The 19,018-nt window shown below is 36.9% G+C and overlaps 2 protein-coding genes across 2 annotated transcripts; one reads left to right on the forward strand and one right to left on the reverse strand.

The window, feature by feature from the left end:
• Positions 1–5,146: 5,146 nt before the first annotated feature.
• Positions 5,147–6,242, forward strand: LOC137580866 (ribose-phosphate pyrophosphokinase 2-like). Its single transcript, XM_068295002.1, has 2 exons — positions 5,147–5,875; positions 6,216–6,242. The coding sequence occupies exons 1-2, from the start codon at positions 5,147–5,149 to the stop codon at positions 6,240–6,242; spliced, it is 756 nt and encodes a 251-aa protein (XP_068151103.1).
• Positions 6,243–17,965: 11,723 nt separating this feature from the next.
• Positions 17,966–18,330, reverse strand: LOC137580869 (uncharacterized). The gene is given in 2 exon segments (XM_068295004.1): positions 17,966–18,075; positions 18,078–18,330. Coding segments are annotated over 2 exon segments (363 nt in total).
• Positions 18,331–19,018: the final 688 nt, after the last annotated feature.

The following is a 19,018-nucleotide window of genomic DNA, read 5'->3' on the forward strand; positions in this document are numbered from 1 at the left end:
TTAAAATGAGTTAGCTGGTGTCTGTGTGTGTGTGTGTATGGGTTATTATATGTGTGTAAGTGACAATGGTTAAGCATGTGTGTGTGTGCTTTGAGCTCTTGTAGCACTTTTATTTAACTAGTCTAAGCGGCTTTGGCCTAGACAAACTTTGCCATACCAAAATCCGCTTGACTTTTGGCAAAGGCCTTGTATGCCATCTCTATGTCAGTCTGGCTGTGTGTGTGTGTGTGTGTATAAACTAAATTTAACTAAGAAGCGCATAAAATATGAAGCAGTTTTTATGCCATTTGTCTGCAAAAGTTTCTTAAGTGCTACTAAACTTTTTATTTAACCATTCGATAGATACATGAATGTATGCATGGAGTAAAAATCTCTTTTTCCAGAGATTGGACTCAAATAGAGTTCTTGGTAAATGTATTTTTAGATTTAAGCAGGTCCAAGTTATTGAATCGACTCCTGAACATTTACATTTTATAGTCACTTAACTATACCACATTTAAAGAAGAATGAAGAATAAATAAATTTTTGACTTGATCAAAGAGTACTCTATAACAACCCTCCCTTTTGGGAGGTTTGAATTTTTAGAAAACCTGAGTTAAACTGTGTTACTCTCAAAATTTCAGCACAGGTGGAATTGTCGGTCGTCCTGTGGACATTGTTGATTATATTCTCCTCGCGAATAATTAAATGAAAATGTCAAAATTCATATGCCAAAACCAAACAATATAAACAGGCCACAAAGATTGGCCTAGGCATATTATGCCCACCTATATTCATACATACATACATAGACACAAATGTACGTACAATGTACATAAATTCCTCGTCCTTTGCATACATGCAATACAACAAAAAGTTCAGTTCAACAAAGGAAGCCCAACTGCGTCAGATCTTTTGTATGTTTTCCTATGTAATTTATTTGACAGTTTGACAATTTAAAAAAAAAATGTTCAAAAAAAGAAAATAAACAAAAATCGAAGAAAGTCCAAAACAACAGCACTGAACAAACGCGAGGAAAACCGTGTGAAAATGGCCGCGGGACATCACACAAAGGGATCCAGGACGACGACGATGGCGATGGCGTTGATGATGGAGGCAACAGTGGCAAAATGGGTCTCTCACCTCTCGGACCGTACCGCAAGGCGCTAATGTTGAATTAAACGAACGCTGACAGCGGCATAAACAAAAGGCAATAGGGAACAAGACTACCCAGGGCTACCCAGGACGCGTTTGCCATAAGGTCCACAGGACCAAACAAGGCCAGGATTTATATGCCACACATATGTACGTATATGTATGTATGAATGTATGTGTGTCTACGCATATTTATGATAAATTGCTGCTGTAGGCGAACGTGTCGCTGACATTTTGGCGCCTACAAAACGACGAATAACAAAAAGCCAGTACGAAAAAAATGGCCAAAAAGAAAAAAAGCGTGGCTCAAAAAAAAAAACGAAATGTTGAAAACAAAATAAATATGAAAAATTCAGCTATACAGAAGTCAAAGTCAGCATGAAATGTTTATATGAAATTTTAATAACCCAGTAAACTGACATTATTATTGAATGTCGAATGCCATAAATGACTTTGTAATGCGATTTTTCCACAAAACCGAAATCGGGAGAACAAAAATCTATGAAGCTGAAAAGCCATTTAATGTTAAGCAGCCAAGAAAAAAAAAAGAGAAATAAAAAAATAAGCTGGCAGTTGAGTTTATTGGAAAATTCGTAAAGAAACTCACACACACACATACACACATAGGACACAAACACTCATACACATCTTTTTAGCAATGAGTGGCAAAGCTAAGCTTTATTGTCTCTTTTTCTCTCTTTCTCAGCCATTCGCACGCTTTCAAATCTCTGGTTGCCTTCAACCTGTTAGCTACAACCAAATTGTAGCCTACTTTTTGGGGACTTGTGTGCCGCCGTGTCTTGATGTGTATGTGTTTGTGTACAAATGTAGTCGTAAAAGCGCTTTTACGTAATGCGACGACGATGTCTCTGAGACTGAGATGATGATGATTCTCCCAAATGAATTTCATTTCATTTCGTACGTGTGCTTTAGCCTTGAAATGAAATTTACATGGACGAAACCATTGTCCCATCCCCTCCCACACATCTCTCACTCCGTTCAACTTTATACCATAAAACCACTCAAACAACCAGCCATCTAAACCACACATTTTCACATTTCTTCCCACCTTGAAAAACTCGAGACAAAGTTAAAGTTAAAACCACTTGCAAATAAAATCATTGGGATTAGGTGAAACGAACATATAGAAGGACTCATAAATGAGCAGCCTACACTGCATGGTAACTGATTTCACTCAATTTCAGTGGCATCCCATTTCATTCCCATTGCATTTAGTTTCTTGGCTTATGTCTTATTGTTAGTCTAAGCGTTCTCGAAATGTATATTGCCTAGACTTAAACCATTTTAGCACATTCTAAAAAAAGTCCTTGAAACGCAAAGGCTTTCCAACTATGTATTTCTTTAATTACAACTGGATAGGGTGTTGTTCCGTTACTTTTAAACGTTTCACTTAGTTTCGGTCGCTTATCTTTGGCTGCTAGGTAAATTGATTTAAATGCGTAAACATTTTTGTGTTGCCTGAGTTAAATACGGTTGGATGGCTGGTTGAGTTCTTGGCATTGCAAGATGGATGGATGATTACTGGTATTGTCCTTAAAACAGGCACACGTACAGAAACATACTTGTATATTTATTTATTTTACTTATGCAAATGCCATGTGCATTCCTTCTCTCTGTTAACCACAAGCGCGTGCAATTTGTTGCACCATTTTAATTAAACACATTTCCATATATGCAATGTGTGGCTGTTGTTGTTGTTGTTGTTGTTGCTGCTGCTGCTGTTGTTGCTCATACGCCACATGGTCTCCTTCCCTCATTTTTACTTACTTACATTTGCATATTTTCTTGCTTGTGAGCGGTTTATTTGTAGTCTCTGTTGTCCTTTATCTCGAGTTTCATTTCTTTAATACAACTTGCGAAAATTGCGTTTGTGCTTAGTTTCCTTTTTTTTTTTTTTTTGTCTCTTCGTTTAGTTTTTCTTTTTTTGGCAGGTCGCCTGTGTTTCATTTACAAAATTACATTGCTTAGGTTTTTCTCTTGTTTGTTTTTTTGTCAGCTTTTGTGAAAAATCCTAAGAAAATCCAACTTATGATTAATAAACTTTAATTGAAGATTTAACTAATGCGATGTCCTTTACATAATAAACATCATTTATATTTTTTCAGGCAAAGCAAACATATCAAAATTTGTTCATATGCAATATGTGTATAATAACAAAATAATGTATAATAATGTTTTTCTAATAAATTTGGAGAAATCCAATTGACATCCCTTTTCTCGTATATATTCTAAGCTTTGACAGCTCACTCCTATTCAAGGTAAAACAATTTAAGAAATTGATATCCAAAAATTATTAATAATTACATGATGATAAGGAATGTCTATGTCATATCCTCATATCTTACACCTATTTGGACTTGGATCTTCTCCTTAAGTTTAATAGAGTTCAAAGGACTTCTAAGGACTTCCAAATTCGTCCATTTCTATTATAAATTTATCACAAAAATTCTAGACCTAATGAGGTTGAACTAAGCATTTCGCTCCTTTTTGTTGTGGATAAATATAATAGATTCGAAAATTCTTAAATTTCTTTGGTTATAGAGTATCTGCCAGTCATGACTTGATCCTCTTAAGTGAATATAAGGACATGCTGTTAAGATTTTCCCATTCATTTGTTTATCACACTGCCAACGGCTTTTAACTTTTTTGTCAATAAATACGGATAGTTGCTGTTCTTTTTAATTAAGGGAAACGCATTGCAGAGGCTGGAACACGAGGAGGAAAACTTACTGCGATGACAGTTGGATAAACAAGGAGTGCGGACTGGGAGGGGGAGGCTTCCCAAGCTTCTCGCTTGGCTGGTCAACCAAGGGGAGCACTCACATGTCGTTGCCATTCCAGCTTGGAGACTCTCGCCTTTCGGCCGCCATGCGTCATTCCCCATTCCCCAGTTCGCGCTTATGCAAATGGGTTTTAAGTCAAGAGCGAAGGTCACTGCGTCCTCTGCGGTTCCTTTTTTTTTTCTGTTATGCTTCTTTATTTCTACCTTCAACCTCTAGAAAAACTCATTAACGCCAGTGTTGTTGCTTTTTAAGTGTCTCTATTTTTTCTGTATTTAAGATGATTTTCTTTTTTTTTTTTTAGTTTCAATTTCCTTTTTAAGAGCAGCAAAAAAAAAAAGGAAAGAAAAAGGTAGAAAAAGTGGTTGGTGCCAGGGAAAAGCCGCTTAAGCTCTACTCCAGTCTTTTCAATAATTCACAAAAGAGGAAAGAGAAGAAGAAGCTGGCAATGTGGGAGGCGCGAATCAAAGGCCAGGTGCACAAATAGAGATAGAAATAAAAATAAACATTAGCCCATGGCGAAAGTATTTCTCGCTCCTCTATCTGTTTTATTTTTACCTTCTGTTTTTTGGTTATACTCGTAACACTTAATGGACTTTTACATCTTAATCATCGACTGTTTGATGTTCAATGCTGTCTGTCTCGTCTGGGTAGATATGCATCCACCAGCACCCATTTGGGATAGCAATAAAAATCCATCTGCTTTGCATAGTAAGAATCTAGCTGCTAGCCAGGCTCACTGTTTAGTTTAGTGTGACGCCCAAAGTAAACTCAAAACTATCCAAAAGGCAGGCTTGATGCAAGAAGTATTCAAGGATATCTCAAGTAAGTAACAGGAACTGATATTTAAAAAGAGTTAAAGATCTTAAATGAGTTATCTTTTTAAATCAAAATTACTATTCTATTTTCCTTGTGGAGATATTAATAATTTGATTGCCACCATAAGCTATGTGGACTGACCATTTAATCAGCTTTGGGCCCGTTTTGTAATATGCATTAGTGTAGTGGGTTTAGGCCAAAGGGCACATCACCACCTAAGTAATTCCACCTTCAACTAATTATGCCTAATTGTAGTTGGTGCTTGAGGGGCCCAAGCCGAACTGGCACATTAGATAATTGCCTCCTAAATCATAAATCGATAAGTAGGCACTTCAATTATTAAGGTTTGGCATTAATTTTTTTTTATATCAAAAACTATATATTCGTTCTTCATGAGCCGTAATCTAACCATTATATCGGGCTCATCGCATCCAGAATTTGCCGCTTTGGTGGCTGAGCAATTGGGCTTTACTCCACATCATGTTCTGCATGGGAAGTTCGCTAATGGTGAGATCCGATTCGAGTTACTCGAGTCGGTACGCGGATCAGACGTCTATGTGATTCAGACCAGTTGTACTCCAATAAACGATATGTTAATGGAACTCCTGATTATGGTGCAAACATGTCGCTATGCATCGGCTAATAGGATTACGGCGGTAATACCGTTTTTCCCTTATTGCCGCCAAGATAAAATGTCTTCGTGGCAACAGCCTATAACCGCCAAATTGGTGGCAAATATGTTGTCCGTGGCTGGGGTTAATCACATTATCACCATGGATTTGCATGCGGCTCAACTGCAGGGCTTCTTCGATATACCCTGCGATAATCTGGCATCGATAGTGACCCTTATACCATGGATACATCGATACATACCCGATTGGCAAAACGGAGTCGTAGTGGCTCCCGTCAATGGGGCTGTTAAGATAGCCACCAAACTAAGAGATAGCTTGAATTTGCCAATGGCTTTTATCCACAAGCAGAGACATAAGAATGCCCGCTGTGAATTGGTTTTAGTTGGCGATGTTCATGGGAAGGTGACAATTGTTGTCGACGACATGATCGATACAAGTAACACCCTTTGCTTTGCCGCCGAACGGCTGAAAGAAGCGGGTTCTTCGAAGGTATATGCCATTGTTACCCATGGCATATTCTCTAGTGATTCGATACAAAAACTCAACGACTCGAACTACGAACTTGTCATTTGCACAAACACAATTCCACAGGCAGCAGATGTGGCTAAGAATCCCAAATTTCGTGTTGTCGATGTTTCGTATATATTTTCAAAAATCATTTATAATATGCATTTCAACAAGAGTGTGCATCAAATTTTCAATACACAATCGTCTCTCGGAAGTCTGGAGCCATACCTACAGAATAAAACGGATAGTACTTCGGTTTATCCCAGTCAAATTTTTATAAATGAGTCTGATCAGCCTCAAGACTCTCGGTCTAATCTTGCAGACACTGAACAACGGGAATATTCCTTAGAACATGTAGCAATAACAACAAGTGAGAACATCAACAGACCAGAAAAATCATCGCAAACTGGGGGATCAATAAAAAAAGCCAATTAAGTCAGCACTTTCTTTCAATAAAAATGTATTTAAATTGAAGTGTTAGCAGTTTGAGTTAATTCTTAAAGACACCTGATTGATTCAGGATTTATGTCCAACAATAGTAGATCTGCTTCATCTAAAAGGAGCTTCTAAAAGCTAATTCACACTTCAGCAAAGTCAAACGTGCGATGAACATTTAAGCATAGAAAATGTTAACTCGTTAAATGGCGATATTATCTTTTAGAATTTTGTATAAACTGTTTAAATTTGCTCTTTCCCAACTGCCAGTTGATAGACACCTCAACCTTACCATTCATTCTTCAACTTTTGTGGCGACAAAAGTCGGGTCCGGTGAAAGAAAAACGACTTTGTATCCATTTTAATGCCAATGACTGTCAACATCTTTTGACATTTTTGCAATTTATCTGCTTACACAGCAGAAATTAATGCCACAAGTGGAGAACAAGAATATGGAAGCATGCAGCAGAAAAAAGGAAAACAAGAAAGGAAGGAAAAAAAATGTATATGAAGAAAAGCTTAAGGTAATCAGTATGAAGAGGCGGAGGCCATGGAGAAGCATAGCTGAAGGGAAAGTGAGACCTTTCCTTTTTGAGCTGCTGACACTTGAGCTTCATTTATATATTTTTTTGCTTTGTTTCTTTTCATATTCTTAACGAGCAAAAGTTATTTAACCAAAAATTATTATGCACAGTCCTTGAAAAGGGACATTAAACAAAAGAAAAAAAAAATCTGTGCTAAAAATTTCCATAACAACAAGAAATATGTAGATGTGAATAGAACAAAAACATGAATGAAATTCCCAGACCGAAACAATTTTCATCGATTTCAAGTCGATGGGGAGAATCTAAAACAATGGTCGAGAGAAAAGGTTGGAAAAAAAAAAAAACAGTGGAAAATGAAACTAGTGTTATCCTCAGGGGAAAACGAAGAGTTGGCCGTTAATTATTTGCTTTGAACTGAGGTGACAATGAAAATAATGACTCTAACATTGGCATGGGGTTTAGGTTAAGGTTTCTTTTTGTCGTTCACAAAGGAGGTGACAGGAGGAAACCAAGTAAATATATATTACTGCTGGCCTTGAAAACAAATGAGGGAAAACCCAGAGAAAAGTTATTGCCCTACCCCACTACTGCATCCTCCAGTTTCGTTCTCTTAGCTGTATCTCTTCTCCAAGTCCAACAGGATAAAGTTTATTAATTGTGCGTATTACTTGGCTCTCGTCTTGTTATGACAAATAGGACGTGATGAAAATTTTGCCAAAGCAATTTAAATTGAGTAGCAAAATTCGTAGTCTTGCCCAAGTCCGACTTAGTCTATACTCTGCTAAGATATATCATATTTGAGGTGGAAGATTGTAAGCGTTTAAAAATTCAATTAGGATATGTACTCCCCGCCAGTAGAGTAGACCGAACTCTTTGTTCCTTTCGGTTTTTTGTGTGTCTCGTGCAATCCCCTATTCCAGTTAATCAAATCAGCAGCGGAGGCAGCGGCAGCGGCAGCCTTGAGCGTGGGCGTGAGAACTGGTTGAAATGAACAGGATCTAGGATAAAGGAGACGTTGCGGGGTGATTGTCGCCACAGTTCGTTGATTTTGTTACAAATAATTTAAATCTATGTCAACATTTTGAACGCAAAGCGATAATAATTCATTTTTGTTTTTCGCCACAGCTCGTGACAGCTAATCACCAGAAAGGCTCTCTTGGCTCTCGTCTTGTTATGACAAATAGGACGTGATGAAAATTTTGCCAAAGCAATTTAAATTGAGTAGCAAAATTCGTAGTCTTGCCCAAGTCCGACTTAGTCTATACTCTGCTAAGATATATCATATTTGAGGTGGAAGATTGTAAGCGTTTAAAAATTCAATTAGGATATGTACTCCCCGCCAGTAGAGTAGACCGAACTCTTTGTTCCTTTCGGTTTTTTGTGTGTCTCGTGCAATCCCCTATTCCAGTTAATCAAATCAGCAGCGGAGGCAGCGGCAGCGGCAGCCTTGAGCGTGGGCGTGAGAACTGGTTGAAATGAACAGGATCTAGGATAAAGGAGACGTTGCGGGGTGATTGTCGCCACAGTTCGTTGATTTTGTTACAAATAATTTAAATCTATGTCAACATTTTGAACGCAAAGCGATAATAATTCATTTTTGTTTTTCGCCACAGCTCGTGACAGCTAATCACCAGAAAGAGACAGATAGCTAAATGCTCCCAACGAGAGAGAGAGGGATGGACATGAAAAACGAGACAGAGAGCAGGCAAATAAAACGGACAGCCATTTTGAAAGATGGCGTCATGGCTGCTTGATTTCCGGCTAACCAAATCAAAAAAAAACAGAAGAACAAAAATAAAAAAAAACAACCAAAAAATTAAAAATAAAACACACCAGAAACAAATTTTCCCTTATTCCTGATTTTTGTAGCTTGTTCAAAGTGAAACAGATTTTTTTAATGGGTTATAATTTTAAATTGAATGAATTGAGTAAGTATTTAAAATAAATTTTCATGAATTAATAACATTTTCATATCGTTGCGGAGGACATTTTGTTCCGTTGTTTTAAATGGAAATGGAAATAATTTTCAATTAGCTATGTTAATCTGAATAACTGAATATGAGTAAAATTTAAAAAAAGTGTGCACTTTAGGAAGGCGTGTCAAGCACGTCCGTTTACTTCGATTATCACTCACAGAATACCTTTTTATTTGATTTATCTCGTGATATATGTATGTATTGTAATATCTTAAGATATATGTATTGCACAATGGGTGTTATTGGAGTTTATCTTTAGGAATACTTATACTAACCTTAACTTACTGAAAAGTCTTTCTACCACCGTCTATTACATTTCCCAGTTTATTGCAACTTCTTAATATCCTCTTTGACTTTTAGTGTCCCCATCTCATCCTCTTAACAAATTCGTTGTAATACATTCGGGTTTCGATCATAGTCATTAACTTAGTGTTTAGATTATATGGAATCGTTTTTCATGCACATTTTAGTACAAAGTGCAACATTATATGGAATATTTACAATTTCTGTTCATTTGCTGGCATTAAAATAATTTAAATTTTTATTAGTTATCAGCATTTTATTTACATTTTGCCATTTGAAGGTTTTTTTGCTTGCGGATGTCCGTTTGTCAGAAGGTGTCAGGAAGTGTTAAAGTTTATTGAATTTTGTCACGAATTTGCATATTGTATGGTGTTATTTTTGTTGTTGTTTGTTTGTCATTGGTTAAATGCTGACAAATATCGTACTAGTGACATTATCATTATGCCTGTCATTTTGTTGCAATCATATTTATGAATTCAATTAAAATTGAACGCATTCAATGGGATTGTGCAATGCAATGCACATTTCGTTTAAACAATTTAATAAAAATGAATACATTTTGGCCATAGCAAAAATGTTGACAAAGAACTTTGTTTGAATACTTCTTGCCATGAAAAATATATGGGAAAAATGCCTAAGGTTATTGACGGCATAAGTAAATAGATGTAAAAAGAAAACTATGCCTCCTTTTTCCTTTTGGGGCACGTTCTTTGTGTCTTGCTTCTATTTTTATTCTTATACCTCCTTCTCACATACAAGTACTGGACGCCGCAGTTTAAGGCTTCCTGTTTTCTAAGCCCTGCCCAAGACATTTTTGTTATCTTAGAGCCTTCGGGGCCAGTTCATAAGCCAAACAATGTGAAACAACCTGGAAAAAAAGAAGAATACAAGAAAGACAAGGCAGGAAAATTTGTCATTCTCTTATGACGGAGACAGAGAGTAGTAGAGTGGGCGGATTAGAAAGGATGCGAGAGGTGGCCATCTCGGTTATACCCATTCGAGATGGTCCGTTTTGAAAACAAAAGCATCTTCTTAGCATAGTTTCACTTAGTCTGTCTGTGTGAATAATTTGACAGCATGTTTACTTATTGCGGACACTGTACTGACATTTTTGAACAAAAACTGCATCTGCAACTGTCAGACTTGTCTGGTCTGGTCTGAATTTAAATTTCCATTCTACGCTCTACGCTCTTCTCTTCTTGTCCATTCTCTGTTCTAGTTTCACTTGGTTTCCTCTAACTGTCAGCATTTTGTAATCACTCAAATGTCTGTCTATGTAAGTATGTAACTTATACATATGTATGTTCATGTATTTGTTCAATTAACTGGCATTAAGCTCAAATTGTCCAAGTAATCCCCGCGACACTATAGTTCAGCTCAGTGTGAGTGAAAATAAAGTAAGACGATTGAAATTTACATTAAAATTTGTTGCTTTACATTGTGAAATGGGGCGTATACTTAATGTACATCATGTGCACGGCCTGTGGCCCCGTGCCCCGTCAGTCCTGTACAAATATTGATGGCTACAACCAAGAGGAAACATATTAATAACTGTCACCTCCAAAGATGGATTTTATCGATGCTGTATAAAGTTAAAGACTGATTGAGAGCAGTCGTTTATCCCATACCCATTCAGTTTTCCAACTTGATCTCAATCAAAAGTTTCATTAAATAAACTGCGATGAAAGTATGCACTTCAGTAAGAATGTTTATTTCTCTCTTTGCTGTTTGGGATGTTTATTTTGAAATGGAATAATGTGATATCGTAAGCAAAGCAAAAATGTAATAACTTCCTAGTAGCCTGAACTAACTATAAAATATATATGTAATTTAAAATTGTCTCGTTTACTTCACAACCTCAGCCACCCACTTAATGATTGCGTATGTTTATTTTTAAAACACTATAAGAGTTTTTGTTTTTATATGTACATATATGTGTTTATATTTCAACATAGGTTTGTGATACCCTTAAGAATTGCTTTTTACATTTTTCAACTGAAAAGCCTTTTCGCCATCCATCATTTGCACCGGTGCTCCTGTTGAAACTTCAACTCCTTTCATTTAACTAGATGTTGCTCCTTTTATTTGAAGAGCATTTATGAACAAGAGCACGGAATGGCGTAAGAGTTCCAGGTGGCAGGTAAAGCCCGTCAGTCATTAGTACATTTAATAGACAGAACATGTTGGGAGCCCTTTATGTGTATGTGGGGCGATGTCTCGTGCTCTCGCAGGCAAGTGCGTTTCGTTGTAGAAAAAGTCAAATTTAATTGTTTGCAAAATAACTTTACAAATGTTAAAGCCAAAGAAATAGACACACACACAAATGATGAGACTAGGCAGGGCAAATTTCGTTTCCCTCCACCTGAAAGGGGGAGGGAGGCACACCTGTAGGCTGGTTTTTATCCTCCTTGGGGCTTGGATTTGGCGGTTTTCTTTTCTTTTTTATGTTTAACGCAAATTTCAGTGCAGATGTCAAAAAGGATAATGAGCTTGGGGGTGTTGGGTGATGTAGAGTGGAGTTGGGTGGTAAATTCCAAAGCTAAGCGTTTCCCAGCGTGGAAAATCAGCTTTAGGCGTGCATGCCATTTGAATATATATACATAATAATTTTCCTTTTTCTTTTTTTTTTGTTCTGGGGCAGACCAATGACTAGAAAAGGGAGGTTGAAAATTGACAATTTGTTTGAGGGATCAGAAACGGGAAAGAAAAATCCTATCTGATTCATTTCTTGATGTTCTTTCTTTTGTTTTTTGTTCTAATCGCGCAGATTTGGCAATCAGAATTATTGCTGATAATTTTCAATTGCTCGAGCAATGGAAACAAAATGTACTCGGGCTTTAAAATCTTGTAGTACATTGAAAATAATATCAATTCAAAGGTTTCTCTTACACATGCTATTTTAGTAACGGATTGTAAGTTAGTTGCTTTACATACTTGGCAATCAATATTTTGCAGAATTCCCTTTCTAATCATATTGATAACAAGATTCAAGAGCACTTAGATTCCTGATACTCTAAGTAACTAGGAAAGGATAATTCCAACTTGCTATGGAAACGTTTTTTGGCCAATTGGTTTGTTTGCTATAAATTTGAGTTTCTTTAATATGTACATATACTTATTAAGTATACAATGTTTGATTTTGCTGGCCAGTTGCCATTCTGTTGGTCGTTAACCTTAGCCAAAAACAATTAAAAGCCCAATTTTGAAATGTCGTGAGTGCCATGAATATTCATTAAATGTGTGCGCGATGAATTTAATAATTAAATAGTTTGAATATAAATGCGTCTACCATCAGTAGCTTCAACAGCAGCAACAAAAACGACCACAACAGTGGCAGGACCAACATTTTTGGGTTGTTGTTTTCTATTGTCTATTTGCCCAAAACAAGGAAAAAACAAAAAGTATACAACGGAGAAAACAACATTCAGCCAGTGAATGATAGAGACAGAGAAAGAAAGAGAGAGAGAGAGAGACATACAGACAGAAGAAGAGATAGTGGGAGAAACGTCCATGTCTAAATTAACAAATGAATTATTTAGTACGCACACTTTTGGTGGGCAACGTTTGGGATTAGAACAATGCGAATTAGGTGCGAATGACCAGGCGGGGATTACCTTAAATGCGAAACTGTGTAATTTGCTTAAAAGCGTTGAATGTTAAGCTAACGAAATTCCAAGCATACTTAAGTCACGTTTCCAACTTAAAGTCCTGACCACAACGACCAACGCAGAAAGGAACAAACAAACCAAATATAAAACCAAATTCCAAGAATGAAGAATCTCTTTGTAATAAAGGGTAATTTATTTTTTAAATAAACCAAAAGTTCTCCCCCATTTTATTAAGAATTTGAGGAGTTTGCTTAAAAGCTTTTACCTAACAGAACGCCCAAGGAATCAAATGGTTTTTAAGTGGATCTTCTTCCTCGGTTGAAATTATTGTTAAAAACGACAGAAATTAGCAGACGACTGCAAACGAAACGCCTGAGAAATTGGATTTTGTTCTAATTGTAATATTTAAATATACTATGTAGATCAGAAGAGTTTCTGTTTCTTTTGCTTTTTGCTGATTAAGTTGTCTTGATGCACCTGTGCATGGATAAGATTTAGCTGAATGTTCAGTCAGACTGTCAGTCAGGTCAACAATCTTGAATGTTTTATGCTTTGTTTTGCCAACTAAATGTCTGCATTTTCTTTTATATATGTATTTCCTTCCCTTCCGCCCCTTGGCTGAGATTGATGTCTGCTTGTGGCAGCTGCTGCGGCATGTGTGGAAAATTTGTACAAAAAAATACTTTGCTTCGGCGTGGAATCTCCTAGCTGAAAGTGTCAACAAGTTTCTGCAAGAATCTCTGCAATGCAGAAGGCAATAAGTTAACATATTGATATAAGTATATGCACATATATGATTTTGTGGTTAGAGCTAAACAGACTTGAGTGTGGTGAATGTTCAGATATTTTGAGATTGGAGTTTGGTAAATGAAACAAAAGCAGGACAATCGTAAAAGTAATCCATCAAGTTGCTCTAAAAGAAAGAAGCAAAAACTTGGCTTTTTGCCTCACCAATTGAAATGGTCTTCAGTGGCTTAAGTCGAAAAGAATTCCTTCTGTTTAACTGGCAAGATGCTTCTTTGATATGGTATTCCTTTTCAAATAATATGGAGGATATGGGGTGAGAGAGATGTGTCAAGGAATCGAAAGCTACCACGAGTTGGCACCACGAAAATTCCTATGACGAGTAATTTCATGCATTTCATGAGTCATGAAGAGTTTCGTTATAATGGCTATAAATAGCAAAGCTATGATACATAGTCAAGTCCATCTCTCACTGGAAAAATATAATTTGTTTCTAAAGCAATTGTCTGACTAATTATTTGGGGGTAACAAAATGCCAGAGAAATACAATGCCAAAATATCATAAAGCTCCTAACATATTAATCATACGCAATGTGAGCTGCACAACATTGAAATGATGCAGCAGTTAAAATACGTAAAGCAGCCACACGCGACACTGTCTGTGGGTGAGTGTGAGTGAAAGGAAGAAAAGCAAATAAATATAGTATGTACAAGCATCATAAATGCTGCGGCAGCAAAAACAAATAAATTGAAAAACATAAAATTTCTCTCCTTTTGCTTGTTTTGCGCGCAACGAATTTTAAATATTTTATTAGCATTTTTCTCCTTGAACCACTTCAGACAAAGAGACAGACACGCACACATATATGCATATACATATTTATATGCACACACTTCAAGTTGAAGGCAAAAACAAATATGTACAAATACAAAAGCACTTTCGAAACACACTCTACATGTACCTCCTTTTTATACCCTTTCACTTTAAAGTATTGGAAAAAAGTAAAGCAATTATTGATAAACGCATCGATTAATTAAATTCCTTGGAATTAAATCACAAACAAAAACTGATGTTTTATTTCATTAGGCAAGTGTCCAGAATCTCGAGAAGACCTTTTATCTTAAGAGAGTATATCGTATTCGGTTACCTATGGTTACCACTTGTGCCTTCTTTATGGAAAATTGAAAAATGTTATCATAAAACGAAAAAATTATTTGTATTTCCATGCCGTGTCATATAAGAATCAACATAATTTTAATCATACAATATTTTAGAGAATCTAACGATGCCTTTTAATTTCAAAAGTTCATTTAACTTTTTGGTTTACCTGGCTCTTAGTTGGCATGCACTTTCTGCTAAAAGTCACAAAACTTGCAACTTTCGAAAAAGTTTTCCGTTCGTTTTGTTCTTCTTATTAGTTGGAGCTTTGCTTAGCCTAACTCAAGACCAAATAGTTGGCATACAAGCTGGAAAATCTGGGGATTAAGATTAAATTAAAAAACCCATCTGTTTTAATTCCTACAGACAACTACTCAAAGTGTAGTATATATATGTTCTTTTAAAAACTGCAGCTTGTGATTCTTGTTAAAAGTCTGGATCATTATACAATGTAGTAAATAAGCCACAAAGGAATCAAATCAGTCGCTCCAATGACTTAAAATATTGAATTATTCCACACCAAACATATTTTCTTCTGAGTGCCACTTTACTTCATGTCATCTCTATCAAATTGTATTAATCTATTGAAACTGAGATAACAACCAGCAAACAAGCTTAAGCATTGATGAGTTTTCCAAGTCCTGAAAATCCTACACGGTTCTACACATGCAGTTATTGCCCAAGTTTTCTTTCATTTGTAATAGAGAACTTATGTAGGTCAAGTTTTGTGCACTGAAACTGCAACTGCAACTGCGACTTTGGCCAATAAAACTTTCATCAGCAGTGCGGTGACTAGAAAACAGAGGGAATTTTGCAAGACAGACAGTCGGACGGAGTGCGAGAAGGGGAGGGATTGGGCCACTAACTTTGTTGTACGTCCACGTGGCGCGGAACAATGCAGCAGTTAGTCAGAGAACCGAAACAGAGTTTGAGTCGGTATCACAGGCGGGGACGGTGTTGGAGATGGAGAGAGTCAGAATCGGAGTCGTTGGCAATTTGGCGTAACTGTTCTCGGTGTGCCGCTGTCGCCGCTACAGTTCTGCTTCGTTAGTGTTCCACAGTCAGTGGGAAAAATAAACTTTCTTCGACGACGAAGAGACAGAGGAACAACCGAAAAACGGATGTCACTGCAGCAGATAATGTTGCATCAAATGTTTTGGCCTCGCACGTGTGCCAGCCCCGCCCACATTTTTGCAAAAACCTACAACTCGTACTTTGTTTGTGCAATCGTCAGTGAAAATGCTGCGTATCTACTTTACCTGCTTTTCCCTTCATAAAAACAAATGGAAAGTCGAGCTGTCGACATCTAGTATACCCTGTTACAGTTAAAAAGTCGTTTCACTCTGCAATCAGTTTGACCCTGTTTTACATGTCAAGAACATAAGCAACTCTATTAATTCCAAACCCCTTCAACAAGAATAAAAGAGCATCAAAAAATAAATATTTAAACTGATGTCTTCTTTTGCCTGAATACCCTACAGTTAGAGAGTATATACAAGAAAAGTTTGCTCTCCACGACTAGGTTAGCATAAATTTCGATTGTCCTTGCTTCTCGCTCTTGCAATTTTCTCGAATTATTTGGCAAATTCGTGGTCAGGCTGGAAAATTAAAGTTGAGTAGTGCATTCGCATTGGTTTTCCACTTCAATTAACCTGAATACTCATCAACAGACGAAGCCTTTGACATGATTTCATGTTTATTTCCAAGGAAATATGTATATAGCCAGTTTTGCCTGCCATGTTTATTTGGATGAATTGCCAATGAAATGGTAGTCTGTGTCCCGTTGCAATGAGGCAGCTCTAAAATCACTTTGATTCACTTCACTGTTTAATTGAACAGAACTATATTTAATGTGAGTTAGCAGTTAAGGAAACATGTTAGGTGATTAATAGAATATACGATTCTTTTAGAATATTTTCATCAGACTCGGTTTCTTAAAGACGTTAAAAAATATTATGCTGAAAAACAAAATCGGCTTAGTTTTATGAGACGACGTTATAAAAAATCATAGCCAATGGCAAACCACCCGCTGAACTGGTAGCCTCAATATTCTGATTGAAAGCATCATGTTTACCATTTTTACCATTTTTCGGTGGCAATGGCAACCAAATGAAGCATGCAAACATGAAAGGAAACAATGATGGAACAACCAAACAACAGGCAACATGAACACCAACTAGCACGCACACACACATGCAAGCAACCAACCACAAAAGGATGAAGAAGCAAACGTGTATGCGAGACGAAAGGACCAAGCAACGCTAAAGCGGATGTTGATTGACTTTCAACGCATACGGAAGTTTGATAAACAAAAATGGCCGACACACTTTTCACTTTTCTTTTTCATTCCTTCGTTCCTCTTATTTTCGTACAAAAAATTTACATGACTGACAAGACACATGTAGGAAGGCGATGACGAAGAATTTTGCTCTTGATTAGGGTTAACTGGCGGCATAATTATGTATGTAGCTACATTGTATAATGTGAACAGATATGAGGGGGGTATGCTACCTATATTTTGTAGCAGCAACAATGGAGTAGACTGATGGCTCTCTTCCACCGATATCTTTTATGCCCCAAAAGTCTCCGACGTGTGCTTGAGCTTCTCGTCCTTTTTGTTGAGGCTCAGTGAAGCAATTCTTCAGCATTTGAACCGGTTTAAGCTGCCTGAAAGAATCTGTGTTCTTTTGCCCCAGCTAGGCAGCCACACAATGGCAAAAGAAATTGATACGTTTTTACAGTTTTTAAGCCTGCTTCCCTTGACTAAGGCTAAGTCAACAGCACACTGTGTAACAAAAGTGAGGCTCAAATCAGAGCGAGAGGTATCACAGAGGAGTATTTGAGTATTTTCAGCTGAGATATCAATAACAATTAATAGGAAAGCGACTTGACGTACAGAAATTTGAGATTTATTTTAAAGTGAAGTGGATTCCCCAACGGGCAAACTAATGTGTTCGATGGTGCCCCTAAAGGAGTCTGGTAAATGGCAAATGAATGTTTGCTGACGGACATCCAATTAAAACTTCAGATGGACTTTGACTATCCGTCCAGGTTGAAAAGTACAACTCCATTCTCCCAGTGCGGGCTTATATGGCGTAGAGCTTGAAGAGAAAGATTTTGATATGGAAGCAAAAAGTAAAATTTATTTGGAAACAAAAGAGGAAAACATGTAAAATCCAGGAAAAATAAATAGACATAGATACGATGATCTTTATTTAATTTTCATCATTTGTAAAACAAGATAAGCAGCTCAACGATTAACCACATAAACAATCAAAAAATGTACATGCAAATCGATTTGGCTAGACACCCTTGCGACAAAGTCCACCATAAAGTTTTCGACCCAACCAGCACCGTGGATGAGTGGCGACCAGTAGGTCACCTGACACCGAGAGGTCATTCTTAATAATTCAGCACAGTTTGTATTTCTAAGAGATCTGCGATGATGTTGCTGCTGTTGTTGATGCAGTCGTTTCTGAAGGCTACGACAATAGGCCAACTTATCTGGCTGATACTCCAATTCAAGCCGTATTTGTACCGTCCAATTTGTTGCTGCTCCTGGAGATGCTGCCTTTCTTGTAGTTGTTGCTGTCGTTTTGATGTTGCTGCTGCTCTGCACCCAGGCAATTGACAGAAGAGGAATAAAAAACACAATAGAACTTTGCATGGCAGAACATTCTAACCAACTGAAATGGATGTGTATATGTGTAGGTGTACTTAATGCTAAGTGCAACTAAGCAACTGTGCCGCATCCCTTCCCCAATTTCCAGCTCTTCTCTATTGTGGCAGAATTCTGGGTACTGACTCTGAGCTTGGGGTGTTGGCAGATGTTATTGTTTCACAGAAATTAGGTTGATTCTGTTTATTTTTCGTTCTGGCTGTGCATGTGATTTAGTTTGGAACAATATTCTTGGCTTAAATGTCGCCCATGAGACTCATTTCTGTAATGGATTAGCCATAAAAGTCGTTTTCAGTTGGCTTTTAATTGTTTATCAAATTACACAATAATTTATTATGCATTCGTTCGTTCATTTCGGATTTGAATTAGTGTTATGTTGGATGATAAATATTTGATTAGCTAATAATTAAAAGTGAACAGAATTATTGAAACTGTCAGCATAAATTATGTGAAATTATTCATATTAAATTTCAGTGTTAATGAAATTATCCGACAATGAAATGGAAAGTTTGAAATCAGTTGAATTTTTTATGTGGCTGATTAGAAATGATAAACATAACAGAGTTTCGCGACAAAATGGTGAGTGTTTTATGTTTAATATTGCGTTTAAAATTAGCTTTGACTAAACTCATCCTTGTTCTGCTCCGAAAGGATGGAGCATCCTATACACATACGG

This window comes from Drosophila tropicalis, unplaced genomic scaffold (genome assembly GCF_018151085.1).
Source record: "Drosophila tropicalis isolate 14030-0801.00 unplaced genomic scaffold, ASM1815108v1 contig_845, whole genome shotgun sequence".
Taxonomy (NCBI): Eukaryota; Metazoa; Arthropoda; class Insecta; order Diptera; family Drosophilidae; genus Drosophila; species Drosophila tropicalis.

Excerpts from the sequence above, each read along its gene's own strand:
- LOC137580866 (XM_068295002.1), top strand. The coding sequence starts at position 5,147 with ATGAGCCGTAATCTAACCATTATATCGGGCTCATCGCATCCAGAATTT. Across the intron at positions 5,876-6,215 it reads AAGAAGCGGGTTCTTCGAAG|ACACTGAACAACGGGAATAT; the intron begins GTATATGCCATT and ends CTAATCTTGCAG.